This window comes from Sphaerodactylus townsendi, linkage group LG12, assembly GCF_021028975.2.
Source record: "Sphaerodactylus townsendi isolate TG3544 linkage group LG12, MPM_Stown_v2.3, whole genome shotgun sequence".
In the NCBI taxonomy this organism is placed as follows: Eukaryota; Metazoa; Chordata; class Lepidosauria; order Squamata; family Sphaerodactylidae; genus Sphaerodactylus; species Sphaerodactylus townsendi.
The window spans coordinates 5,581,908-5,609,573 of NC_059436.1; the positions used below are offsets into that span (position 1 = coordinate 5,581,908).

General features: G+C 44.9%; 1 protein-coding gene across 2 annotated transcripts; it reads right to left on the minus strand.

Moving 5' to 3' along the window:
- Window positions 1–5,208: 5,208 nt before the first annotated feature.
- Window positions 5,209–26,444, minus strand: ASH2L (ASH2 like, histone lysine methyltransferase complex subunit). Of its 2 annotated transcripts, XM_048513104.1 has the most exons (17): window positions 26,297–26,444; window positions 25,097–25,166; window positions 24,191–24,336; window positions 21,772–21,860; window positions 20,851–20,945; window positions 19,801–19,896; window positions 19,182–19,277; window positions 17,731–17,806; window positions 16,100–16,117; window positions 13,496–13,589; window positions 12,592–12,809; window positions 11,794–11,961; window positions 10,502–10,695; window positions 8,520–8,612; window positions 7,924–8,022; window positions 7,359–7,418; window positions 5,209–5,433 (listed from the first exon to the last, which is right to left on the minus strand). In XM_048513104.1, the coding sequence occupies exons 1-17, from the start codon at window positions 26,431–26,433 to the stop codon at window positions 5,326–5,328; spliced, it is 1,857 nt and encodes a 618-aa protein (XP_048369061.1). In that variant the 5' UTR covers window positions 26,434–26,444; the 3' UTR covers window positions 5,209–5,325. The 2 variants fall into 2 exon arrangements, with proteins under 2 accessions (XP_048369061.1, XP_048369062.1); XM_048513105.1 differs by lacking the exon at window positions 16,100–16,117.
- Window positions 26,445–27,666: the final 1,222 nt, after the last annotated feature.

Sequence of the window (27,666 nt, forward strand, 5' to 3'; positions counted from 1 at the left end):
GATGTGTGCACTCTTAGATTAATGTGTAAAAGTGAACTCAGAGAAAGATGCGGTTCTGCCAGTTAAGGGTCACTCAGAAAACCGGGCTGAGTCTGCAGGGTGGGGGTGGGGATTTATAATTTTTTTTAAATGTCTCTAGCAGTGGGTGATCATTGCCTAGGGAGACACCTCTGTGGCCCTGACAGGTAACTGTTCATCTGCCACCCAGTATGCTTGCTGGGGGGAAAAGCATCTTTTTCTTCCCCGAGCAACAGAACAGTACAAATGGAGGAAGCAGACTACCTATTTGCTTCATCATTCATTTAATGGGAAATAGTGAGTTTGGCCCTGCATGGCATTTAGTTGACAATGCACCAGACTCAAACAGCATAAATTATGCAATTCGTCCATGATTTAAGGCTGTCCTTAGCCCCAACTTTGTGCTTTTTCATAAAAGCTTGATTGATACCTTTTGCTTTAACTTATGGAAATGTTTGTGCTGCTCATTCTCCAAGGAGCTCAGGGAAGGGGGTGGCTGGTGCGGTCACATGCCCTCAGTCACGTCACAGATTAAAAGAGGGAGGGATGTTGTGTAATTCCCCGCAAGGTTGCCAACCTCCAGGTGGCACCTGGAAATCTCACCAAATGATAGTTATATCCAGACAAAAGGGATCAGTTCCTCTGGAGAAAATGGGTGCTTTGGAGAGCTAGGGGGTGAAAGAGGGCTGGAGGCTTCACTCCACCTGATAGATACAAAAGCAGTTGTTTGAAACAGACTCTGGCATCGGCCTTGAGGGGACATGACAGGCTGCCTGCTGTAATGTACCTTATTATGTACATTACAGCCAGTGCATCCCTAACCCCCAACTCACCCCATGCAACATAACATTGTGGAAGTGGAATTTCTTTTTTCTAAAATTCACTGTTTTTTAGATGTAGCCACCAAGTCCTCTGATTCTCTGTCGAATGAAGGGTCTGTCTATGCACGCTTTTGTGATTTCAGTCCTTGCAGGATGTGGTTTTTTATGCTACCATACACATAGGATGGTACTCGAGGAGGACGGGATGGTTTGGGAAGCGATTACTTGCCTCTAAGAGCAGACAGAGTGATGTTCTAAAAATTTACAGAAACCTCCTCTCTGCCTGTCCTCTCTTCGGATTTCTCTTTTGATAAAAAAAATGAATTGATTTGAAACAGTCTCCCCATTTCTAAATAGAGAAGAAATTGATTGTCGGATTTCCGGGGGAAATTGGGTAAAGCGGAATTAAGTGCATTCCTGTTTAACAGCACTAGAGTTTGCATTTGGACGATGTTTTCTTTAAACTGGGCTGCTACCTGTACTGATATAAACCTAGGTTAAAGGAGACATCATGCATACTGTGTATAGCTATAGCTCTACAGAAAAGTGCTTTCACCTTGCCAACACAATGCAGCTAGGAACCATGCAGCTAAGAACAGTCAGGGGTGGCTGAAAGATGAATTCCTACACTACCAATTCATGCTAACAAAAAATGTAAAAATCAACTTGCAAATGGCAAAATACTGTGACTTAGTAGGCACAGGGCCAGAAAAATGTCTCCTTCAAAGCTTGCCTTTGCTAGGAAACTATTTGCACAATCCCTCAGTTCCTTTCTCCTACTGAAACTAAGTTTAAGCAAGTGTACCTGAAACAAGTGCATATTCTTCCCCTGTTTGTTCAGCCCTTTCTCCATTTCCCTCTCCCATCCCTCTGTTGTTTTCCTTGTATCAAATGTCTAATTGTAAGCTCCTTGGAGCAGGGATCTGTCATCTTATCCTCTGGCAAATATCATATACACCAATGGTCATGGAGACATTAGGGGGGTGTAGAGAGTGAGGCACCCTTAAGGCCGTAGAAAATGTAGGCCTCAGTCTCTGCTAGATTGTGGCTAAAATGCACCATCTAGATTTTAAGCCATTTGCAAGGACCAACCTACTTCCACATTTTTGTGAGATGCCCAGCATGGATTTGCTGGTTCAAGCATCATGTGACAATATGGCTTAATAAAGCTTAGCACGGTGTGATTGTCCAAACACTCAATTATGTTGGATTTGAAGTTTGTTAACCACACATAATCTTACCTCCAGTTTTGTGTGGGTATCTGTCTTTTGCTGCAAAAAAAAGGCCAGATCGGCTAGCTCTCACATGTGAAGTTAGCATTTGTCGAGACAAAGCAGAATTTGAATGCTTCTACAGACTGAATCTCACTTTCATGAACTAACTATAGTTAATTTTAAAAAAACTATGTTGTTGGGGTTTTTTAAATATCTGAACTGAGACAATCTTAGCAGTATCTTCATTTTTAGTGCCTTAAGTTTTACAGCTCGGTAATAAGATGGTTAAGTTGGAAAAACATGAGGATAGCTTTTAAAATCATTAGTGTACTCTGCTTTAGGTATATGGCAGTAATAGATTAAGACACACTACAGATCCCTTTGGATGTTGATGGGTTTCTGAATAGCCCAGGGGTCTGCAACCTGCGGCTCTCCAGATGTTCATGGACTACAAATCCCATCAGCCCCTGCCAGCATGGCCAATTGGCCATGCTGGCAGGGGCTGATGGGAATTGTAGTCCATGAACATCTGGAGAGCCGCAGGTTGCAGACCTCTGGAATAGCCCAAGAGGAATTCATTTTAACTTGTTTCAAGCATGCTTTAAAAGCATGCACCTAACCACAAAATTATTCTGCCCTTAAGTGTAAGTAAATCAGTGTACCCTGTTCATATTGAAACTGGGCTGAGGGGGATCAGGTTGCCATGCTGGGTACACCACAAGCCCGGTTCTCTCTTCCAGCTGCTAGAACCTGTGATTCCAATTCATGATCTCTAAAAATAAAAGCTTGGGGTTTTGCTTTAAACCCGAGTTGGCCATTAGCCAGCCACACACATAACGACACAAATGCAAACTGTTTGGACTCTGTGCTTCCATGTTAGGCAGAGTCAGTTCTAAGTAGGCACTATGTAAGTAGTATTTATTTTCCCTTGTTTGCTTCTTTGGGTAAGGTGTTTATTTAATATTTATGGCAACTATGTGTGTGAGAAGCCGACATCTTTCTGTTTCTCTTCTGTACTTGATTAGCTTGACAAGGAAACAGATAATGCAATGTGAAGATTGCTCTACAAGGACATAGCACTCATTTCTAGCTGTGGGAAGGGGAAATCAAAGTTCTCTGTGATTTCATCAATCAAAAGCAACTTAATAGTAAGAGCTTGATGATCTCTTGCTCCCAGTTTAAGAAATGTAACTCAGCTGTCATCCTTGGTGAATCTATACTTTTGAAAATAAACATATGTGTGATTAAAAAGATTGCATGTGGCGCTCTTTTCAGTAACACCCAACTGAATACACTGCCATTTCCACTGTTGTAGCCTGCCTCTGATAATAAAATTTTGGCCTTGCCTTTTCTTCAAGTTCTAAGAAGCATACAACCCCCTTTACCTTCATAACAATCCCACACAACTTCTCACAGGTGGTGTCTTCCCCACCCCACCAAAGGTGAATCCTCCTTTCTGTCAGTTATACCTCACAACTAAAGTAACTATGATTAAATTTCTGCCAATTGTGATTAGCTCAGTTTTGATACACAAACCTGATCTTCTGGAGCCAGAGCTGGGTCAGAATGGAAAGAGGGAAAAGGGGACACATGAAGCTAGCTGCCTTATTGGGTTGTTGGTCCGTCAGTTAGTACTGTCCCCTCAGACTGGCAGCTTCTCTCCGGGGACTCAGGCAGAGAGAGGCCTTTCACATCACTGACTATCTGACTGTTAATGGGGATGTCACAGATTGAACAGGGGACCTTCTCCATCCCAAGCCGATGATCTACCACCTAGCCACACCTCCTCCTCCAAGTGATCCTTTCCTCTGTGCTGTGCTTCAGGTGACCACAAGATCACTGCTGAGATCTTGCAATTGCCTCTGTCAAGTTCTGGCTGAACGCCATTTTTTTCCAGTCAGGATGTTTTTCACCTCATCAGAAACAAGTTCTTTCATCTGCCTGATGGCTCTGAGGTAGCAGAAAAGAGCTAGATGTTCTTACGCTATCGCAGTTCGTGGGGAAACTGGATGTGCTTTGCCTTCCAGCTGTCCTTTCTATATTCCAGAATGACCTGCCCATACATGAGGGAAACTTGAAGTGAAGAAAGCAGAGATGTGTAAGCTGAAATTGCAGGACATGGTGCTCCTTTTCGGCTGTTTATTTGGGCGGGGGGAGGGGGAGAAAAGCAGACCAGTTAGCCCTCTGGCAAAAATGAAAATGCTCAGGCATACTAGAGAGCTACATTTTGACAGCACTGTGAAGAGGTAACTGTGGTTTTGACCAGAACAAAGATGATATGATAACTCTTACTAAGTCTCATTCTTTCAGAATGACACATTCATGTCACAGTAGTGCGACATCAGTGACTCCATTTCAAGGGAAGGACACAGTACTTTTAGGTTTTAATCTTTAAGCCCAAGACTGCAGGCATTCACTTCATTCATTTCTAAATTCACCAGTGTCATTTCTATCTCCGTTCAGGCACACACACAAAAATTTACCCTTTTCAAACACAAGAGATGTTTGCAATTTGTGGAACCTTCCAAAGCACCCAGCAAAAATGGGGAGATATTGCATTTGCCAATAATACATTTTCAAACAGGATGGTTCCCAAAACAGGTTTCCTATGCAAATACATTGATAAAAGGATCATACATACACATAGATCTGTTGTTTAGGATTTTGGGAATGCCACCTCTTGGAAACCAGCGTTCAGTCCTCGGCAAGGAAGCTCTTTTGTCCACATCTCCTCCATAACATCTTTGAGCCAAAGGGTAGGTAGGGGTGGATGTCCCCTACAATTGGATCACTCTCCTGCTAGAAGCTGAGCACTGATTTTAAGAGGGTTCTCCAGATGTCCCTAGTTACCCAGAACACCTCTCTCTCTGGCTACAGGAATCAAGAGGAGAGGCACCAAAACATACAGAGCAGGCAGGAAGGCAGGGTGAAGCCGTCTAACGAAGTCACCCTAGCTGCACAGCATTGACAGGTCCATTGAGCCATTAACTCTTCACTCTTTCGACACAGCATGTTTCTAACCCAAATCAACTATCCTGGTTGGAAGGACAGCCCCAAATTCCCTAAGTATGAGCAACAGACACTACCACTTCCACCTGCTTAATCATTTTTTAGGCGTGGTACTGGAAGAATTAAGAAAAGCAGTCTGCTCTTTCTTGTCTTTATATATAAAAAAGGAGATTTATTTCCTTTCCATTTTGTACCCAGAGAAGCTGGTTCAGTAAAAAAAAAAAAGGACTCAGAAACGCACACACATCTATATACAATGTCTCTCAAGGCTCCCACGGTGGGCTCCGCCGCCCGTCAACCTCTGTTTCCACGTGATAAAGGACATCTGCCAGAGTATGCTCTACCACGGCAACCCAGCCCATGTCGCTGATCTGTAAAGGGAAAGGAAAAGAAGAGGTTATCATGTGTCATCTTTTTGCAAAAGGTACTGAGATAATGAAGCTGAAAGGCCCTTTCCACACAGCAAATGTAAAGCAGGATGCAGGCGGGATAAATGAACCCATCATAGCCCTGGACCGTTCACATGGCTGGGTGTCCCATGGTCAGCTGGGCATCCCATTGTGCAGCTACGAAGCCTGGCAGGCATGAATCTCCACAGCCATGCTGCCGTCCCTGTGCCCCTCCGTAGCTAAGCAGCAGAGAGGCAGGGAATGAAAAAAAGGGAAATGCATGCAAGTAACATGCTTCCCAGGGCAGCCTTTCACTCGGCCATGGCTGCAATCCACGTTAATTGCAGATAGTGCAATTCTTGAAAAAACGGGGGAATGTGGAGCAGACTCGTGTTAGGAGCAGGATCTGTGCGAAGTTCCCCTCCCCTAACATGGGTTTTATGCCGTTGTTAGCCCACGTTTATTGGCCCGTGCAGAAGGAGCCAAAGTTGGGATCCCGAAGACCAGATCCACTAGTAGAGTAGCCTCCCACCAGAGGAAAGCATCTTCCCTAGGGGTACAGCTCTACAGGACTCCAAACTGCATTTTCTGAGTCCATGTTTGAGACCAGCAATTTTCTCTCTAGCGAAACCCCAAGGAAAGTCTAGAAACATATATATGTAAGTTTAGTCAAGAAGGGCAACCTGCAGAAGAATCTGAGCTTAACACGTTCTCTTGGGTGCACTGTTAAAATTGGTTTTGCACATTCAATGAAATCAAACCCTTAGCAAGATCTTGGGGATTCCATCATCAACTAGTTGGGGAGGAATTTTGGGACCATGGCTACAGGAAGGGACTGAACCAATACTAACTGACAGAAGTGAGCAACTAGGGGTGCACGATGGACAATATTGTTCAGGGCAGAGAATGAGGTTGAGAAAAAATGAACCAGCTGCATGTCCAATACTGCTTGCTTAGTCCAATGGCTGCATCTTCTCTAACTACACTTCCCCTTTAAGGCACTGATTAGTGTCAAAACACTGAGATGACAGGAGATCCATGACTGCATCTTTCCAATGAAAGTGAAGCTCCAAGCATACATGTCCCTGAGTCAAACTGAGGCCATTTAACCCTTCCAATCCCTACATTGTCTCACTTATGAAAACCATCTTTCTCTCTTTCTCCTGTGATCCTATTAGTCTTGGAGAGAAAAAGTTGGGCAGAAAGAAGGTTCCTCTTTTGTCCTTCCAAAGCAAGTAGGGAAGAAGAGAAGACCAGTCTGGAAAGATGAAACCATAAATGGGTAAAAGGACTGCATCTCACCACAGCCCTGAATGCCTGAAATTTGGTTTTTAAAGAAGCTAGGAGTTTCACAACATTCTTCTGGTCCACTTTAAGCATTGTTTCTGTCTGAATGGTTGGCTTAGACTGCAAGTATTTTAGGAATCCAAGGCTGGTATTAGACAGGGAAATAGTTTGGGTTTCCCTGAGATAACTAAATACGATATGGATAAAATGAATAAAATTAAGACCCTGCCCAGGTCAGCATGTCTGACATCCAAAGCTGTTCCCTTCCCTACTTGTCTATGCTGGTGAAAGGTACCACCAAATGAAGAAGGGGGAAGGAAACTGTTTTGAACTCAGAAAAAGTGGCTGGCAGCACCAGCTTGCCAGAGGGAGAGTGGGCAATGCCCAGCTAGCCGACCAATGACCCAACTTCACATATGGCAGCAGCATCTGGTTCTGTTCTTCAGATTCCTTTTTGCAGCTCTACATTCCAAGGACTGAACTTGCACTTTCTAGCCCTACTGCCAAGATGGAGTTTCTGATCAAAGGCGTTGGGATTGCCTTTGAGAGGCAGAATTCCATATTCTCAGCAATCAGAGACAGGCATGTTCATGGACAACCCATTCCAGGTCCACACTTACCGGACGATAAGTGATATCTCTTGGAGGGTATTTGAAGTAGGGCCCAAAATTTATAGACACCTACAAAAGGAGGAGGGGGAAAAAGTTTGTTTGTGATCATTTTAGTAAACAAGCACTTCACATACATTACTGCAATCCTCACAGCCCCACTGCAAGGTAGGTTAGCATTAATATCCTCATATTGCAGATGGGGGGGGGGGGGGGGGAAAGGAGAAATCAGAGACTGTGGCTTGCCCAAGGCCACCTGGTGAGTTTGTGACCAAGAAGAGGTTTCAACCGGTGACTTCTCTTAAAAGGGACAAGGATAATCCCAACCATTTAAACAAGTTGGTTGTGCTCACACAAGTAGCTAATAAAAGAACAATGACTTGCAGCAATTCTCCAGCGCCTTGAGCAGGGAAAAGGGCTATCCGAGAACCTTCATCTGGAGATGCTGGGAGTGGGGCAGGGAGTTGAACCCAGGGCCATCTGGATGTCAAGAGTACACTTTACCCCTGAGCCACAGCCCCTCCCAAGACAAACAGGAGCAGAACTCGCAGCCCTCGACAGCTTTCTCTTAACCTACCGTGCAGCCTTTGTACAAAGAGACAGCCGGGAAGTAAACGCCTTCAAAAATATCTTTGTATGCAACTCCTTGGCTGGCACCGTTTTTGTAGAAAATTATCTGAAAGAGATAGCAGGCAGTTACTGCAAAGAGCGACCTTTTACCCTGACATCCATGCTGTTCAGCTCCCTTCCTTCAAGCTTGTTACATCTTAGGGAGCGAGTGCAGCACACAGGTCTTCATGGCAGCTACCAAGTATCCTTTGCTTTGAATGAAGACTCACAAAGAATCAGTGTGGTGTAGTGCTTAAGAGCAGGTGGATTCTAATTTGGAGAACTGAGTTTGATTCCCCACTCCTCCACCTGAGTGGCGGAGGCTTATCTGGTGAACTAGATGTGTTTCCGCACTCCTACATTCCTGCTGGGTGACCCTGGACTTGTGGTTGCAGTACTCTTAGAACTCTCTCAGCCCCACCGACTTCACAAGGTGTCTGTTGTGGGGAGAGGAAGGGAAAGGAGCTTGAAAGCCACCTTGAGACTCTTTGAGTCTCCTTAGTGCAGGTGGACGCAACAGACTGGTTGTGCAAATCAGTGTTTTCTTTCTGAAGTCCAACTTACTTGGCTTCCTGAAGCTTGCTTTAGACTTTTCTCTGCTTTATCCACAAAGTCCTTCTCTTCAAAGTACAGGTAGCTTTTGAATTTGATCAGAGCCTGGAGAGGGAGAAAGTGGGGTATGACAGGTAGTCTCTCATGCAAACAAGGCAATGAAGCACGCAGCTTATCAAAGCCAGTTCTGGCGAACCTGGTTTTTGCTATCCCCCTTTATTCAGAAATAACCCCCCTCCTGTTTTCCCAAAGAATGTGAGAAAGCGTTACTCCGGAGCCGAAGTGCCCCAAGGTTGGCATCTGATAGAGATAAAGCCACCTGGTCTCCTGATCCCACAGAGCAATGGAAACATCCCGTTTCCCAAGGGAGTAAAAGTGTCAGGGGTGAGCCTAGTCATAAGAACATAAGAACATAAGAAAGAGCCTGCTGGATCAGACCAGAGTCCATCTAGTCCAGCACTCTGCTACTCGCAGTGGCCCACCAGGTGCCTTTGGGAGCTCACATGCAGGAGGTGAAAGCAATGGCCTTCTGCTGCTGCTGCTCCTGAGCACGTGGTCTGCTAAGGCATTTGCAATCTCAGATCAAGGAGGATCTTTGTAGAGTGTGAAGCCATAAAGAAGAGATCAAGGAAAGAATGTCCTATTACAGCAGCGGTAGCATATAGCAGCTGATTATATATATATCTTGCAGTGATTATATTGAGGTAGGAATGCATCTCAATCAACTAGATATAATCACTGGTAATATATATTTTTAACAGCTGCATTGAGGTAGGAACGCATCTTAACTAGGTGCAAACCCTGACACTTCCCTGCCCCTCCCCTCCAGGGTGCACCACAACCAGATGCCCCTTCCCTTCCCCTCAGGGTGGGTGGGCCACCACCAGATGACGGGCCCTCTCCCTCGTCCTTATGTGACATATTTGACAAAAGGTTGACAGTTGCCTATGGTGAACACACTGAATACAACTTGGTATATACCATTACCATATTTTTGCTAATATAAACACTGTATAGAATATTTGTTTTTTTATAAGCAACTGTGCTGATAAAAACATTTCGGGTCATGTGAAATACAGTACTTATGCAAGCATAAACATTTATGCATATTGAATTCTAATATATACTTAGTCTCAACACAGATCCCTGATTTGGATCTTAGGTAGTTTGCCAAGGCACAAAATGTTTCACCAGCACCGCCAGAAAAACAATGCTCCAGGCAAGCACAACGCCAGTGACAAAGACCCAACTTCACGGTGGACTCAGTCACTAATGCAATTCAGATCACTGATGCAGAAATAAAAGCTTTCAGTTTATGTCAAAAAACAAAGCCTGAGCTAATACCAGAACAGGACAGGAATGCATGGACCACGGGTAATGACAGCTAAACATAGACTCCATGTTCAAAGGCTGAATAACTCTGAATATCAACTGCTAGAGATTGTGTGTGTGTATGGATAAGGATGTGAGACAAGATGGGGACATCCAATACAACTGAGCAGGGTCTTCATGTTTTTAAAGGGATGCCAATGATCAGGGCAAGACAATGGAGCAAGAGCAGCCCTCAAAGTTAGCAGAATCACTGAAGCTGTTTGCACAAATGGGGCTGGGCAATTTCTCTGCAGTGCTATCTGCATCACAGAATACAAATCCTGCGGTGGATGCTGATTTCCTGAGAGTCGCAGTTTTCAAAACAAAACAGGGGTGCCTTAGCAAAACGGGTTTGTTCCATCCCCAAAATGAAACTTCTAAGTTGCGGGTGAACCACAGTTCAGAATACCCAACTGTGGGAAGGAAACCAACTCCAGTTTGCCCAGATACTGGCATTCAAGCATCGCAGCAAATTAAAATTTACTGAAGGATTCTGAAACAAGGAAGCTCTTAATCACGCTATTTTAATTAAGCAGAGAAAGGAGACCATAAAGAAATTGCCCGTACAACTGTCATTAGCAGAAGTCTGCAGTGATGTCTGAATGTGGGGGGTCTCACCTTACCTTATCTTTATAGGTGTCTGGCAGGGATTTGGCGGTTTCCGTCTCTTCGGGAAGGTTGATGTAAAAACCAAGTACATCGCCTTGGCCATAGCTGGATGAATAATGTTTGCCAATGGACTGGTGGAATTTGGTGCCTTTCTTACTCCGCCATGAATAGCTGAACTTGTCATACCCCAGAGGAGCCTGAAGATTTCCTGAAGAAAAACAGAAGTGACCTTATCCAACCTGTGATCACTGGGCTTTGAATAGACACCACCTCTTAGGAGCACCCAGAATGTTCCCAGAAGGGAGACCTGCTACCCTTTTAAGATTTCATCACTTACTGGCGAATACCTCCTGAACGCAGATATTTATTGTGTGTTTCATAGTATGGGCCATTTCGACTATATTGAAGACTATATTGAAGCTTCAGGCAAACAGTTCTACGTTACAAGTTTATGAATGGCAGGTAAGACATGGACTTCTCTACCTCTAGTACATTAAGACACAGGTTCATTTAAAATAAAAAAAACCCTCTATATCAGGGGTAGGGAACCTTTAACACTCAAAGAGCTATTTGGACCCGTTTTCCATGGGAAAAGAAAACACTTGGAGCCGCAAATAATTTTTGACATTTAAAATAAAGATAACACTGTATATATTGGGCTTTTTTACCTTTTACTCCGCTCATTCTGAGAAGCGCATGGATGCGTCCGCCCTGCTGCCTGCAGGGCAGGCAAGGATGGGGCCAGCGGCTCGGCCTCGCCAGCCAGGAAAGCGCCCGCCCCGCTCCAATGGGGCAGGTGAGAGGGGAAGCCTGCGGCGCGGCCCAGCCGGCTGCGGGAAGTTGGTGCGCCCGCCCTGCTGCCTGCAGGGCAGGCAAGGATGGGGCCAGCGGCTCGGCTCATGGAACCACAGTGCAAGGGCAGAAGAGCCGCATGCGGCTCTTGAGCCGCAGGTTCCCTACCCCTGCTCTATATAAACTGAAAAGAAGATGTTCCCTAGTAAAATAGTTTGTGTTTCAAGCTGGGACTTTCCATATGCATGGATCATTTTGGGTAGCGACAGCCTTCATTTCAGTCTGAATAATCTGAACTCTGCATCAGTTATCAAATACCCTTGATAACCCTTGGAGCACTCCTCTTAACTGGAATGGTTGCCCTCTTTCACCAAGCGCGCAGCTTCGGGAGGGCCGCCCATGGAGCAGTGAGGGAGGGAGGGAGGAGACACCCACATAACCAGCCAGCTCAAGAAAGCTAAAGCTGGTTCAGGAAAACCATGACCACAGATGAGACCAACGGCAAACGACTTACCAAGCGGCTGAGACCACCCAAGCCTGGCCGCCGTTTCCGCAGGCATCTCGTCCACAGAAATCTCAAAATACCAGGCTCCCTTCCGCACCCCGTGCGAGGCTCGAACCATGGAGTAGCCCTTCTCTCCGATGACGGTCAGCCTGTCGTCCGAAATCTTCAGCTGAGGAGCTGCATTTGCAGCAGGGGGAGAGGAAACAGATGCCAAGTCTTTCCCACGTTGACACCTTCAACCGTAAAACAGCTGAAGCAGCCAAGGGCCACAATGTTAATGTTCAGGCCTGTCCCCAGATTAATTAAACAAATCAGTAAACTGTATGAATTTGAGTCAAGTCGACCAAATCGGGGCAGGTTTGTAAACATACAAGACAATTATTTAGAAGGGGGGGAAAGCACTTAAACACACACACTAGATGTGTGCATTATAGAAGGCATCATCTTTGAAGCAGCTGTGTTTCTGCCTCTTTCTTGTTTGCAGGTGTAAAGCCTAGCTGTGGCCAAAGGTACAAGTCCTTTGGAAAGAGACAGGGTTCTTGGCTCACAGCCTGAAGCCACTGAGTAAGCTGGACAATGGATTCAGAACCGGCCCAAAATGTGGGGGTGGGGGGTGGAGGAGTTGTGGTTCATTGTATTTTGCTTGTTTAATTTATTATTTCAAATTAGACACTTTTGTGAGCTGCTCTGGACTTCCGCCATAGAGAAAAGCGGGGCAGTTACCTAAACCTAGTTTTGCAAGAAATCACCATTTCTCATAAAGCCCATGGCTGCCAATGTGGAAGAAACCCTTCAGAAGCGCCATACCTCGGTCATGCAGAGCTAGGAGCACTCGTTCATACAGGCAAGCTCGGTAGAGGTCTCCAGGAATTGGCTTGCCTGCCCAGCAGTCTAATTCCAGCTTCTCTGGGTCAGGTGCATGGGGGTCAGGCTCAGCCAAAATGTAACGATATCCATCTTTGTTGAAGGGATGCTCCAGTGGGTAGCCATGAGGTGGGAGACGCTGAGCGGAGAACAAGGGGTCGCTGGATGACAGAGGAAGGAATGTTACTTGAGATACAAACCTCTAAGGTAAGAAAGGGTTTTGCTCAGGCAATGTCATGATGGCTGGTTCTTCTTTCATGGAGACATTTACAAAGCAGGGAGAGAAATCTTTAAAACTTGCCTGACTCAATGAACTAATTTGCAGGTTACTCCAGCCCCTGGCAGAATGGTCATAAAGTACCAGCCAGCCGGCACAGACAAAGGTCTGAACGCAGGACATGAAAAGTCCCTCACAGGGACAAACATCTGAGAAAAACAGCTTACAATGGCTGCAATTGCCCCTCTCTCTCAAAGTTATGCAGTACTTTAATTCAAACTAGGCCTCGCTGTAATGCCCTGACCTAGATGGCTGGGGCTAGTTTGATCGCATCAGATCTTAAAAGCTAAGCATAGCTGGTCCTGGTTAGCATTTGGATGGGAGACCACTAAGGAAGTCCAGCAACACTGCGGACAATGGCAAACCACCCCTGAAGGCCTCTTGCTTTGAAAATCCTGGGGGGCTTCCATAAACGGACTATGACTTGATGGCCCTTTCCAATACCACAGATCAATATCCCATACTGGCTTCAGATTTCAAGTGGTTTTTAAAATGTAACATCAAGTCGTCTATGTGCAGTTTGTCACTGTTACAGCAATCAGTCGCTTGCTTTTGCTCTGTTGCATTTACCTCCTGGTTTTCTTGGCTGTTCCTGTGGTTCCTCCATCCTGCTGTTTGCGTTTTGCTCCTCTTCCTTTCCCGCTACTTCCGGCAACAATGCCCCCTTGAGAAGGAAAGCAACCACAGATCACTTGGCGTCACAGAAGGGCAAAAGGAATCTGTTCAGAATTTCCCAGATGCATTTGAATCTCAACAAAACCAAATTATCTCTCAGGGGGAAGGCAGAACTGTTACCAAACTGTTTACGTTCAGCTCCTTTCTGGGACTGTATGACCATCCTGTACCGGGTTTCGTACTGAAATGGTACTTGGATTGAAAGATGGTATTAATAATAATACTAATACAGGCCCATACCACAACCCAGCAAGCACAAGCAGAAATATCTTGCTAGCATTCACTAATTGGAAGGGGATTCCATGTCATCTCTTTGATGGAGATTCAAAACACATGAACATAAGATAGGAGCCAATTGGACAGGGGAGCAGGGAGGAATCAAGAGGGTTCAAACAAACACTTGCTCATCTTAACACCAGGCAAAAGGCTTTAAAAACACATTGGACACACAAGTTCTGCATCAGCTATAAGCACCCAAAGACAACAAAGACAGGGAGGAAAAACCAGAAGCATAAGATGTTTCTCTGCAGTGCCAGCAAATTGCTCTTTTTTGGTGGTACCAAGACCTTCGTGGTTTGTGCCCATATAATGATTTTGTCTCCTTCCTCTGCAGGTTTGTTGATTTAGAAGCCTTGCAAATATATGAGCAGACGTGGAAAAACCCCCCCACTTTTTGCCACAGGGTGGTGCAGGTGAATCTGGGGGAAAAATAAAGGGGAGGAATCTCTAAATGATGACGGAAGAAAAAGGTGCATTGCCCCAGAGGTTGCAAGGCATTTATATAATAAATTATCACTAATTCAAAAACATCCAATATTAGTTATTGCAAAGGTTCAAAGTTAAACAGTGTGTAGCAGGCTTCTCTCTGAGATACACCTCTGAAGATGCCAGCCACAGATGCAGGTGAAACATTAGGAACAAGATCTACCAGACCACGGCCACACAGCCTGGAAAGTCCACCACAACCAGTTGAATCCAGCTGCGAAAGCCTTTGACAATATTAAACAGATAATGTTAATATTAAAATTTCCAAATGACTAGATGCCTTTTGCCATGGGGTGGAACAAGAGAATTTGGAGGCCTCTCTGGGAAGAGAGAAAAAGGCTCAGGCTACCAAGACCAGAGAAGTTAAAAAAGTTGTGTGTGTACGCATTTGTATTTAAGTATGGAAAATTTCAGCCTTTAAACCACCCCTGAACATTTTACCTAAGGAAGCATCCTCAAAATGTTGAGACCCTGTCCAAAAATACTTTGGGCCAGAGGCTACTTCTTCTACAGGTTGCTATCAACCCTGCGAGTGCCCACACTGAGTGCGAGACATACACACACTGAAGAATGTTGTGAGCTGCCCAAAAAGTCACCATTTTACCAGAACTATAGTACGATGGGAAGGAAATGCACCTGGTGGGGTGAACCTGACCCCTGAAATACTAGAACCTTGCTCAGAGTTGCTAAGAAGTCAAAGAAGCATTGAACGGTATGATTTGGTGCAGAAGAGGATTCCAATGCACTTTAGGTGACCAACTACTGACCTAGGACAGACTTACTGTGGACTGACTTATTCAGATTTAAGAGCATGCTGCTACATGGGTGATGGTTCCTTGCTGTAAGCAATACAGAGCAGAGAGCATGACTGGGCTGCAGACAAACACCTTTAGCAGCAACCTGCAGAGCATAACTACGAGTGTAGCAAGCTTGGACATTATTAACAATTCAGAATGAGGCTTTTGATGTTAACTTTATATTCTGCACAACCATGACTGGTACTTACTCAGAATCAGATTTTTAAAAAGGAGACTTCTCATTCACAACTTTAGAATGTCATCTCAATGTGAATCTAAGCAACCAGTTTTGACCCAAACTACAGGTGGGACGCAGATGGATCCGACAATCCCTTCCCCTGTCTTACTTGAGAATGCATTCAGATTTCTTTGTGATTTTTGATCACTATAGCTCAGTGGACGGGAGCAGCATTTTCTTACCCCTCCTCAATCTTGCGAGGAAGGTTGCAAGTCCATTTTACAGATGAGGAATTGATGCTGATGAACCACAGATCTGCCCCAACAGAAGTCAGGGGAATGAATTAAGCGGCAGAAAGGATTTTAGAAACCCATGAAAGGCAGAATATGATGGTTCTGAAAACTTGTCAAAACTTCACATCAAAGTGGAATTAATATTTGTTAAAAGTGTTACTCCCATGGTTTTCAGCAGAGGTGTTTTAGATTAATTACCTTGAGCTTCTAAGACAATAGGTTGTATCCTACCAGCTTTTCTAATGGAGAAACAGGGGCTCAGTTACCCCTGAAATGGCTGTGCCAGGGATTGTGAAGCCCAGATGGAAAATAGTCCCACTGAATGGATTCTTCAGTGGAGGGAAGGGTCAGGTGGGACAGCATACAAGCTGAGCTGTTAGGATACAATGCAACTTTGCAAAATAAAAACAAAGCTTTTCAAACCACAATAGGTAAAACTTAAGAATCTGAAAAGTAGAATATTCACCTCCGAAAGAGGCTCCACCTGTAAGAATAGAAGTTACACCATGTAGCTGTTATGTTTTAAATGAGAAACACAAAGAGACACTACCAGCTACAAATGAAGATAAAATGACTAGCCACAAGGAAGAGGACTATCTAGATCAGGGGTAGGGAACCTGCGGCTCTCCAGATGTTCAGGAACTACAATTCCCATCAGCCCCTACCAGCATGGCCAATTGGCCATGCTGACAGAGGCTGATGGGAATTGTAGTTCCTGAACATCTGGAGAGCCGCAGGTTCCCTATCCCTGATCTAGATCAATAGACTTCAACAGTTCCAAACCTTGGATTAACTGGACAAGGTGACCCAGCAACCTGCAGAGATGTGACAGGAAGTTACATGCTATTACAGTCACATGACAGGAAAGGCTGGGCGGGGGGGGGGGGGCAGAATTATAAACTCACTGGTGTCAAGGCAATGAGTTGAGGACCGGCAACTGTAGCCAAGTACTGGAATATGTACCATAGTGAGAAAAAAACCCAGGTGTCAAAGCTGTAGAGGAATCTTCTGCAAAAGATGAGTGATCTCATCTCAACAGGCTTCTGTCAGGGAGTGTGCAAACAGACAGGAGGCCTGCCCTTCTTGCTTTGAATACACACTTTTTAGCTGCAGGTTGATCCGAAAGGCAGCTAAATAAATTGAGGCTTGTGACTTAGCAGGTGGGCCTGTGAAATGCACAAACTGAAGACCAACTGGATCTACACAGAAGCATCCCACCCAGATCTGCGCTTATTTTAGGTTGAATTTACATGAAATGCCATTCTTTGGGAAGTTCTTTCCTTTCCTGGAATCAAGGGGAAGTGAGCCAGAGCACTGCCTTGCTCTCTTTTCCCTCACAAATGACACAGGAAACAAGAAGCCTCTTCCCGTATCAGTGCTGTTAGAAACATCTCCACATGGCACTGCAGAGATTTATTTGGGGGCCAACAAAGATTCCTTTCCCTGTTAACAGTTCTGAAGTGGGCTCAAAGCCCTGTGCACCACAGCAGGTGGAACTTTCCTCTTGCGCAAGGAGACTTCCACTAGCGGAAAGTGCCTCTTGTGCTGCGGCAAGGATTCTTGCACCAAAGGCTCTGCAGTTAGCAGAGCGGGACCTTTGATCCAACCCTTTGTGGTACACAAATATTCTGCCAGCTAGATTTATTAATTTGAGAAACATCAGGCAAAGGAAACTCCCCAACCTCTCTCCCAGCCCAAAATAAAGCTTTGCCAACGAGTAATTTCCATCAGTAGCAGGATGCATTCGAAAGACATACATCTACTTGCTATTACTGGATTCCTACGAAGCTGATGATTCCCAGAGGCCCATCTGCTCGCATAAACATTTTTCCTGTGAGCGGAAAGGCCCCTCGGCATCCAATTTCACAGTTTAAATCCAATGCTTTTTAAAGAAGCAAAAGCAAATTAACATGGAGAACAAATTTATGTCCTGTGCTTTTTCAGGGCATCCCAAGACTAAATGAAAAATGAAATGAATTCCTTGAGCTATTGGGGGGGGGGGGGGGGGAAATAGGCGTGTCTGGCACTTTGAGAAAAACTCTCAAACTCTCATAAGATGTCCTTGTTTAGAAAGAAAGAGCAAAACAACAAACTTGCCATTTAAGTTCCCACTTGTTGACACTGTGCTGCTTTGTTTCTGGTTGTCGTACGCAGGGCCAATATTAGCAAGGTCCTAAAAGAGAAGCAAACGCGTATTCAATAAAGCATTAAGTTTGATTCTTTAAAAGAGCTGCAAGTGAGACTGGGGGCATCTGGGAATGTCAAATGTTTGAATGAGAAATTAAGTCCCATCAGTACCAATGGGATAGAGAGTCTGCTAAGAATGCTTACAATTGCAGCCTTAGCTCAATTTTCAAGGCCTTTCAAGGCTTTTATCAATCAACACACACTGTCAAGGTCTGGCTGCTGGCTGAGCAGGAGAGACCCCTGTGTGAGTCAGGCACAGTCCAGAGTTCAAGCAAGTACAGTCCCAAAATGGAAGGCAGGAGCGACAGTCCCAGCAGACAGTCCCAGTACAGCAAAGTCCAGAAGAGGAGTCCAGGGCTGGGCTGGAATCAAACAGCCAAAAAGACAAGCAGAGTGATGGGGGTGCAAGAGCAGGAAGCAGGTCCAGGACAGAGCAGCAGCACGACGAGGTGACACGCTGCCTTCTGCACAGAGGCAGCCATTTGCAGCCTCTCATTTATTGGCCAGGGGGAGTAGATGGCGTCATCTTGCCTTGTTCTTCGGAACCAATTCTGTGAGTCACTTACAACCAATGGGCTGCTCATCTAGTCACCCTTCAGTGCTCGGCCAGATTGATGGGGAGCCACCGCCGCTGATGTTCCAATGTTGATGGTGAGTTGGAGGGGGGCTTGCTTTGGGTGCTGCCGGAATGCTCTGAGAGGGCAGGATTTCTGGGGAGCCAGTAAAATGATCCTGGCTGGGAGCTATCATTGCCAGGTGATGCTTTCTGGTTGAGTTGGTGCGCTTGTGCAGCCAGCTGGTCTCCTATTAGGGGATCTAAATGGCCTGACGTTTCTCTACTAACAGTTGCCGGCTCTTCTTCATCCAGGCTGCTGCTGCTATTATCTGGCTCCATCTCACTTTCAGATCCAACGAATGTCTCCCTGCTGTCAGTGGAGAAGTCGAGTGCAGGGTGCAGGAGGTGGGAATCGCTTTCAAAGCCACAAAAAGTGTGTCTCTGCTGTCTGACAAGTGTCAAGGGCAGAACGTGAGAGGCTGGCCTTGCTGTGAAAGCCATGGAATGTCCCCTCACGGTCAGATGAGGCATTGAAAAAAGGGCACAGGGGGCTGGCCACCACACCACGCATGCATATATCTATATCTACCTGCACACACAAAAGCTTTCGTTGTGCTGTCTTCCGTCTTTAACTGGCAAAGGTTCTACTCAGCCCACCACCAAAACTGACCTTCATTTAAAGCATCATGACAGTAACCAACTTGAAAAAAGATTGCAAACAATAATTCTATTATGAAATTATCTGCATTAGTCAGTAATTTTATTCCATGTACTGTCCTATGAGGGGCATGCTAAGTTGGCCTACCTGGTCTAGGAGTCCAAATTTCGGGTAATCCTCTTCCGGATCTTTGCTCCCTGGATCCGGATGTTCCTTCACCAAAAATACGTCCCTTTCTTTACACTAGAATAGAACATTTAAACAATATCAGAAGCCTATGGCACATTCGGAAATACTGGCAAGGTGAATGGTAATTTAAAAGGAGTCATGGATCAGCAGCACAGTGTTAAGTTTTGCATGAAAAAAGTCCTAGGTGTGATCGCTGGCAGTGCCAAGATCAGCTAGTGGCTGATGTGAAAGATCTCTGCTTGAGATCTTGGACAGCAGCTGCCAACCTGAGTAGAAAACACTGATCCCGTTGGACCAAAAAGATCTGATTCAGTATAAAGCAGCTTCATGTATTTAAGGGCCAGATTCAGCCCCAACATCTCTGATTTTAAGGATCAGCAGCCCTGGAGAGGCCCTGTCAATCAAAACTAACATCTTGATGGATCTGTGCTATAACCTGATGCAAGGCAGGGTGGCTGCATGTTTAGATGTAACTGGGACTTTTTTTAACACCCCAAAGGTTTGTCTTCTTCCGTTTCAATTTGCTGATAGCAAAACATAGCAGTTATTTTGTTCTTTTACCATTTCTAGCACTTACCATTGTTTTCACAATGTTATTTGGCCATGTCATTTTTCCAGGTCTCTGCCTCGTGGTCATGCACTCCCAATACTTATCAATAAATGGTATAATATCCTGTTTGAAACCAAAGGGAAATAATGACAAGTTTTACAAATACTTTCACTAAGCTTCATAATCCTCACTGTGCAAATTGTAGTGCTAACATTTTACATTAGAAGCAAGATGTTACACAAATGTTGCTTAAATGCAGGAGTCCAGGGCTGGGCCAGAGTCAATCAGCCAGACAATCACAATCAACAGTGATTAACAAACTGCAATTTGAAACAAATCCCAGTTAGTTGTAATGTCCAGCTGCAGACTGTCTAAAACTAGGGCTTGTTTTGTGCCATAGTAAAACACCAAAGCAGGGTCTAAAGCAGTGATGGCGAACCTTTTCAAGACCGAGTGCCCAAATTGCAACCCAAACCCCACTGATTTATCGCAAAGTGCCAACACAGCAATTTAACCTGAATACTGAGGTTTTAGTTTCGAAAAAATGGTTGGCTCCGAGGCATGCGTTACTCAGGAGTAAGCTTGGTGGTAGTCGTTGGCTTTGCTTTGAAGCAACCATGCAACTCTTTGAATGGGTGAATCACAACCCTATGAATGTTTACTCAGAATCAAGCCCCATGGCCGGCAACTGAGCTTACTCCCAGGTAAAGGATCACGCTTTAGTTTTTTGCATGAAAATCAGTGGGGTTTAACAGCGCTTAACAGTGTTACCTACACTGCTTCCCCAAAACTAGGTCTTAGGTTTAATGCTAATAATCGAGCCCAGCGGCCCAGGTCAGCCTTGATAGGGGGGTGATCCCCCCCCCCCCCAACGAACTCTGCGCGTGCCCACAGAGAAGGCTCTGAGTACCACCTCTGGCACCCGTGCCATAGGTTCGCCACCACTGGTCTAAAGCCAGTTTGCTAACCACAGTTTGTTAACCACAGTTTGCTAACCACCCAGAAAACATCGTATCAGTCAATACCAAGCATTTCATACGTTTCGAGATGGGAGAAGAGACAGAGTGGATCCTGTACCTTATCTTTGGAGAACATCGTCTTTGGGTGTTCATCTTGGGTCCTTGACTGCCAAGTTAAGTTGGCCAGGGCACTAAGACACATTTCCTTTAGATCTTTAAAAAACAACAACAACACAGAGTTAACACAGCTTTAGGGCTTAACTACTATGACCACTCTTAAGCTAAACAGTTCCACTTTCTAAAAGTTAACAAACGGTGAGATAGAGCGCTAGACAAGGGTAAGGAGATGTTAGGTTTAAAACCTTGAAGCAATAAACGGATGCTGTATTGTTGATCAGCAGAGTTTATTGACAGGCATTGAAGCACCCAGTTTGACAAAGTCAGTTCTGGCGAACCTGGCTTTTGCTACCCCCTTTATTCCAATGTTAACCCCCCCTCCCATTTTCCCAAGAAATGTGAGAAAGAGCTACTTTGGAGATAAGGCACCCCAAGATCGGCGATAGATACAGAACCACCTGGCATCCTGCCCCCACAGGACAATGGAAACAATCCCGGTTCCCATGAGACCAAAGCGTCAGGGGAAAACCTAGTTATCTACTCAGTGTGTGAAGCCATAAAGCACAGATCAAGGAAAGAATGTCCCATGACAGCAGTGGTATCATATATCAGATTGGTTACATATATCTTGTAGCAATTACAATGAGTTAGGAATGCATCTCAATCACCTAGATACAATCTCCCTGACTGGAGACATGAATTCAAATTCTTACCGTCATTAAGTTTTCTGGGTGACCTTATGCTGGTCACTCTCCCACAACCTAGCCAACATCCAAGGGATGTTTTGAGGACAAAAAATGGAGGAGGGGAGAACCAGCTATGCTGTTCCAAGCCCCTTGGAGGCACAGTAAGGTAACATGTGATGAAAAACCCTCCACTCTCCCAATCTTCCTTTACTTTCCCAATTTCTTCCTTCACTTACTTGCTTGTTTTCTCAAGAAATACGTATTTCCACTGTGATGGCAAATGTTGCAGTGAAAACTGTAGTTGGTCATAAAAGGCAGACAGGATCTGGAGAAGAACAATTTCTTTGATTATTTCACAATATGTAGTATAAATTTTCTTGGGAGGGAACAAAAAGGCAAGCGAGTATTTTCCTGTCACTGCATCCTCCCATCAACTTTTTAACAACTTTAACTTAACAACCAACACTAAAGATTGAGATGCAGTTCTAAAAAAAAAAGCAACAGAAACCCATCCTCCACCCCCAGCAATTTGTAATGCCCCTGGGACCCTGTGAGACTGCAGTCAGCTACGTTTAGAGTCATTTGCAACTTTCCTTTGCCCACAAACCTTACCTACGTCCCAATCTGATCCAGTTATTGTTGGCTAGAATGCACCATGCTTCAGATCTAACCAACCTTGGGATTCAACAAGGAACACTCCTCTAATTCAGTGCAAAGATTCTGGGGATTTCTGGTCTTGCCCTGAAGCTTGGCTCACTTGCTACTGCCATTCTGAAGAAACTTCTTGCTTAAAACCTTTAACTTTACATCTGTTTCTGACAGAGGTCAGGACTGAACAGGCTGCCTACGAGGCCCTGCCTCAAAACACAAGGCTGGACTAGACAGCTTCTCAGTCCCTCCCTCTTTTTCCTTGGAGGTCAACTGGTTTCCAGGTCAGTTGCTTAAAAAACACACACTCGCTCACTTCCAAAACCTTTTTCATTGGTGGGGGTGAGCAAGCACTGCTGTCACTTTGCTTTCCAAGTGCCCTGGGTGCAGTTCTTTTCACTACACTGCACTCCTTTCAGGTTGGATGAATGCTGCAACATGGGCTCATGCAAAAGCAATTCTGGCCCACTTGCCTGCCTATGCTTGATCAGGTGAAACCCCGAGCTGAGGTGAGCTTCAGAGGCCATCTGGTGAGTAAACAAAAGCCCAGGCATGGTGAGCACAGGAAGATCGTGTCTGAAGCGAGGCGAAGGACTGCTGGCTAAACAACATATTTGGGATGGATCTTGCCCTTGGAGTGGGGCAGTTGGCTCGGCTGAAATGAGCACCGGCTGCCATTTCTATACGCACTGGGTTGATCTCCGGGGCATAAGCTTTCGAGTGTCCCAAAGACAGCTCCGAGTCTTCAAAACTGATACCCTGGAAATCTTGTTGGACTTTATGGTGCTACAACGAATTGAATCTTACACTTCTCCTGCAGACCAACACAGCTCCCCACCTGAAACTATCTTTGAAGGTCTGCTTTCTCTTGCATGTTCTTACCTGGTATGCACGCTTCCCCCACCCTCAGAGGTCCAGAGGGTGACACGGGGGTCTTTTCAATGGCTGAATTAAGGAATATTTTCCCCTCTCCAGACAGATTTATGCACTGTGCTATAAATGGGGGGGGGGGGGAATCTTTACCTGTTTCAACATTCTCACAGGCAGAATGATGGAAGTCTAAATATGTGGACTTTTTTTAAAAAAATGCCACAAAATATTGCCTGCAAAACTCAACGGAAGCAGCATTAAGGATTCTAACTGGCTATTTTTGTTACTGTTCTACAACTTTGGTCAGTCAAGAGCAGTACAAAAGGCAAACACGGGGAAAACGAGGAAGAGAAAGTGAAGCCCACCAAGCAGGCTGATTCCAGGCAAACAGAACCAAACTGTGAGCTCACACTGCCCTCTTCTGGCAGCATACATGCACATGTATGGAGACAAAGGGTCAAATCAGATAGATGCTGAAACAGCCACAATGGGATTTCTGAAGCATTGTTTTTATTGGCAAAGTGCAAATGCCCAACCCTTTAGTATGAATTAGGACCACAGCTTGAGATAGTCATGGCAGCTAAAACTTCCCTCCTGTGCTGCTTGCCCAGCCTCAAAAGGTCTACTGTACTTACCATCTCCTTGCTGGGGGAGGTGGGGGGAGACACACTGTCCATCCATACGTCTCCTGTACATTTCCCACCCTCAGGGGGCAAACAGTAGGTTGTGATCAGGAACACTTAGCAGATGGGAAGGGCCAAATCCTTCACTCCTACTCTGTGCCACAGCCAAGATCGAAAATTGGGAAGTAGGGGGTTGCAGTCACTATTTATCAACAGACATGCTCAGGACATGCTCCTGCATTGAGCAGGGGGTTAGACTAGATGGCCTGTATGGGCCCTTCAGACTCTACGACTCTATGACATTTATTCAAGTGTTTCTAGTGTCTCGTGCATTCTTCAGCTAAGGGCTCTTCTTCCACTTAAGTATCTCTTCCCTTGGAGAAAGGCTCCAAGCCTGGCTAGTGGGGAAGGATGCATACAATTATCAGAAACTTCTTTTGAATGCTACTCTCAAAATATCTTTTCTGGAAGCAAAGAAGATGACAAGGGAGAAAAGCATGCAGTCACTACGTACGTCGTATCAATGCCAAATGTTTCTGCAGTGAACCACTTGGTACAAATCCCACACTGTAGCTCAATCTCTCCCAGCTGCCGTCCATTGTCCTCATCGACTGAGCCGGTCTGAGTATCCAAAACTTCAGAGTTGTCCCCAACGCCTTCCTGCAATGACATCAGCACAGGTGCACAACAAGAAAGACCAAGAACCACGTTAGCCACAAGGCACAAAATGCAACACCACATCAGGAGAGCTTGTTGGGTGTATTGATTATAGGCTAAACCCGGACTGACTCAGCTATGAAGCAGACTGGACACGCTAAACGATGCTGTATCCATTTGATTGTTCTTTGTAGGTGTGTTCAGTAACTATCACAATACATTCAATACAGCTTCAGCTGGACAAGTGACTGAAACTTACATTTCACCAGGTATTAGTTCCTGGTTTCATCATGTGAATGCATGTTGGCTATTTGTTGCAAACTGCTGTACACACATACAGGAAGGATGTAAGTGTGTTCACTGTAACATATGAATAGGACTGCTATCTCTCAACCTCTTTACTTCACCGGAGTCATGAAAAGGACCTAGCATGCCACAATCATAATAAAGAAAAGGTATGATAAATGAATGCGGAGCACAAGCAACTGTAATATGAGAAATAACGTAGCACTGATTTTGTGGAAACAAATGCAAGAAAACCCTAATAAAGCTTCACCCAGAGAGCCTTGATTACACCGTCAACAGCAAAAGGACTTCTCCAACCAACCCAGAAACAAAACTTGGTATTATATCACAGAACAGATAAGGGCAACTCTAAGAATTAACCATGGAGTTTTCCATTCTTCCTCCCAGTCTCCTCATTAATAGAGCATAAAAACAAAGCAACTGCAGCATCCCAGGAGAGCATCACTGATCCACCTACCAATGCGTCCTTCCCACTGGAAGATTCAGTCTCCATGGCAGCACTGGCATCTGCCAGGGACACATCCCCTCTGAAAGGCACAAAAAACCATAATCAGAAGCAACCACTCCATGCTCATAGCGTTATTACACACAGTTAAGTGGGAGGGGGACACAGCTCCATCCTTCAACCCAAAGCCACACAGGGACTGGGCAAACTCAAGGTCACTTTAGCATAAATATTGGGTAGGAATTAGCAAAAGAAGGCTGTACTGGGTGTAAGGGGGAAAGTAACTGTGTAAAAGGGAAACAGAAAGGAATCCAGTGGCATCTTAAAGACCAAAAGAATTATTGCAGTAGAAGTTTATGCTGGCAAAAGCCAGCATGGTATAGCGGTTACGAGAGGCAGATTCTAATCTTGAGAACTGGGTTTGATTCTCCACTCCTTCAAATGAGTGGTGGAGTCTAATCTGGAGAACCAGGTTTGATTCCCCACCCCATCACATGAGCAGTGGACTCTAATCTGTTTTTCCACTCCTACACATGAAGCCTCCTGGGTGATCTTGGGCTAGTCTTCCAACTAGTTTTCTTCCAACTCTCAGGAAGGGGGGGAGTCATTGTAAGGTGCCTTGAATCTCCTTAAAGATAGAGAAAAGAGGGTATAAAAACTCTTCTTCATTATATATTCCAGGATGATATATATTTTCCCTTCACAGTGGGCGAGAGGGGGCTTGAGAGATTTCTGTTGAAAGCACTGCAAAGAGTAGGGCTTCAAAATGCACGACGTTCAGTAGATCTGCAATCACTTATGTGCAAAGGTTGGTTATATTCAAGACCTTAAGCATCAGACAAAGGGAAAAAGAGGGCAAAAGGCATCTTAACAAATAACTGATTTGTGGTGACAGGACACTTAATGCATGACCCTGCAGAGACGAAACAGCCCCCAACCAGGACAGGAGCAACAACTAGAAATCCGGCTTGTGACTTTTCAATGCAAAGGCTGGGAAGAGAAAGCGCTACTGAATGACTGAAACTGGGGCGGGGAGAGAACGTCAGATCCAATTGGCCAACAGGTCTGCGCTGAAGCCACTAAGATTCGGGTTTGAGAATTCTGACCAATGAACCATGGATTTGAGCGTTCTGACCAATGGGGGAGGTACTGCGCCTGGCCAATGGCAGCGAAGATGCCTTTTTCCGCTCTCGTTCCTATGCCCAACCTTACCCGGCTTCCGAGTCTCCGGTTCCTTGCTCCGCAGATCCTGAAGTTTCCGCGGCCGTTGCATCTGGAGCCGCCGGTGGAGTAGTCTCCCCATCCCCCCCTTCTTCAGTTGCAGGAGTGGTACCTCCCGCCGCCGCCATCTTCCGCCCAAACACGGTTCTCGCGAGAGTCCCTTAGCGAGAGGCTCTGACTTTTCCATCCTAACCCCGCCCCTTCCATTCTTAAAGGGGCAACGTCTATTATTCAACGGAGTACAATGAAGTGGTGGGGTTAGCGAGAGGCGGCGTAAGAACTTCACCTGTAGAATATCGGCCTGAACTCAGGTCTGGTTTTCACTCAGACGAGAACGTGGTGTCTGTTGTTGCTAAAAGTATTTGCACTTGGGAAGCATCTTAGTCTCTGTTTATCCAGGTCTTTGACAAAATGAATATAATCGAGACCTTTCTTTTAAAAGAGGAAAATGTCACATTGTGCTTTACTGAACTTTGGATTTCAGATATGTGGATGTAAAACGTGCACACTTTATGGCACATCAATAAGAAAATATGTATTTAAAATTAATTTTAAAATATATAAAGATATATTTTAAAATAAGTATTTCAAAGGGGGATTTTTCTTAGACTTTGTGAAAGTGATTCGTTTGTTTTTTCTGCTCATTAGATTGCCGGGAATATTTCAGTCACTAATAAGTGGTATCTATTTTCCGTGGTAAAAAAAAAAGTGTAATATCTAAAAACACAGGGCTGTAGCTTCCACAATAGCTTCTCTGGAATTCTCTAATCTTAGATCATAGATTAAAAAATACAGTTTGAGGAATAAAACAATAGAGAGCATCAGTCCCCATAAAGCAATCATACAGCATCAGAACTGTTATATCTCCCTTACGTTGTGTGGCTTTCATCTTCAAAGAACTGTATCTTTATCAAATCACTCACCCATTAAGAGTCCTTTTGAAGTTACCCATAACATGGGTGACTTCATTATATCGGTGGTTCCTAAACTTTGATCATCACAGGAATCTTTTGAAGTACCAACCCATTTTACAGAATGATAAGTCAAAATGCAATGGACTAATTCCAGTATGGCAGAATCAAATTTTCCTCCCACACAAAAAGTTGGCTTTCAGGAGACCCAGAAAGATAATGATGGCTGTTCCCTAACAAAAGATCAAAGGCACTGATAATCCAATGAGCTGAAAATACAGGGCTCAGCATATTTTATCCACTCTCCTGGGATTTTGAAAGCATAGTACGCTTTGTATTGGTTTGACCTGGAAAACATCAAAGGAAGGCCCAGTGATATTGATCATGTGATTAATTGGTCAACAAATTCACTTTTTCTTTCAATCAAATACCACCAATTCCAGTTCCTGA

Excerpts from the sequence above, each read along its gene's own strand:
- ASH2L (XM_048513104.1), bottom strand. The coding sequence starts at position 26,433 with ATGGCGGCGGCGGGAGGTACCACTCCTGCAACTGAAGAAGGGGGGGAT. Across the intron at positions 25,167-26,296 it reads ACCGGAGACTCGGAAGCCGG|AGGGGATGTGTCCCTGGCAG; the intron begins GTAAGGTTGGGC and ends TGTGCCTTTCAG. Across the intron at positions 19,278-19,800 it reads ATAACATTGTGAAAACAATG|TGTAAAGAAAGGGACGTATT; the intron begins GTAAGTGCTAGA and ends GTTCTATTCTAG.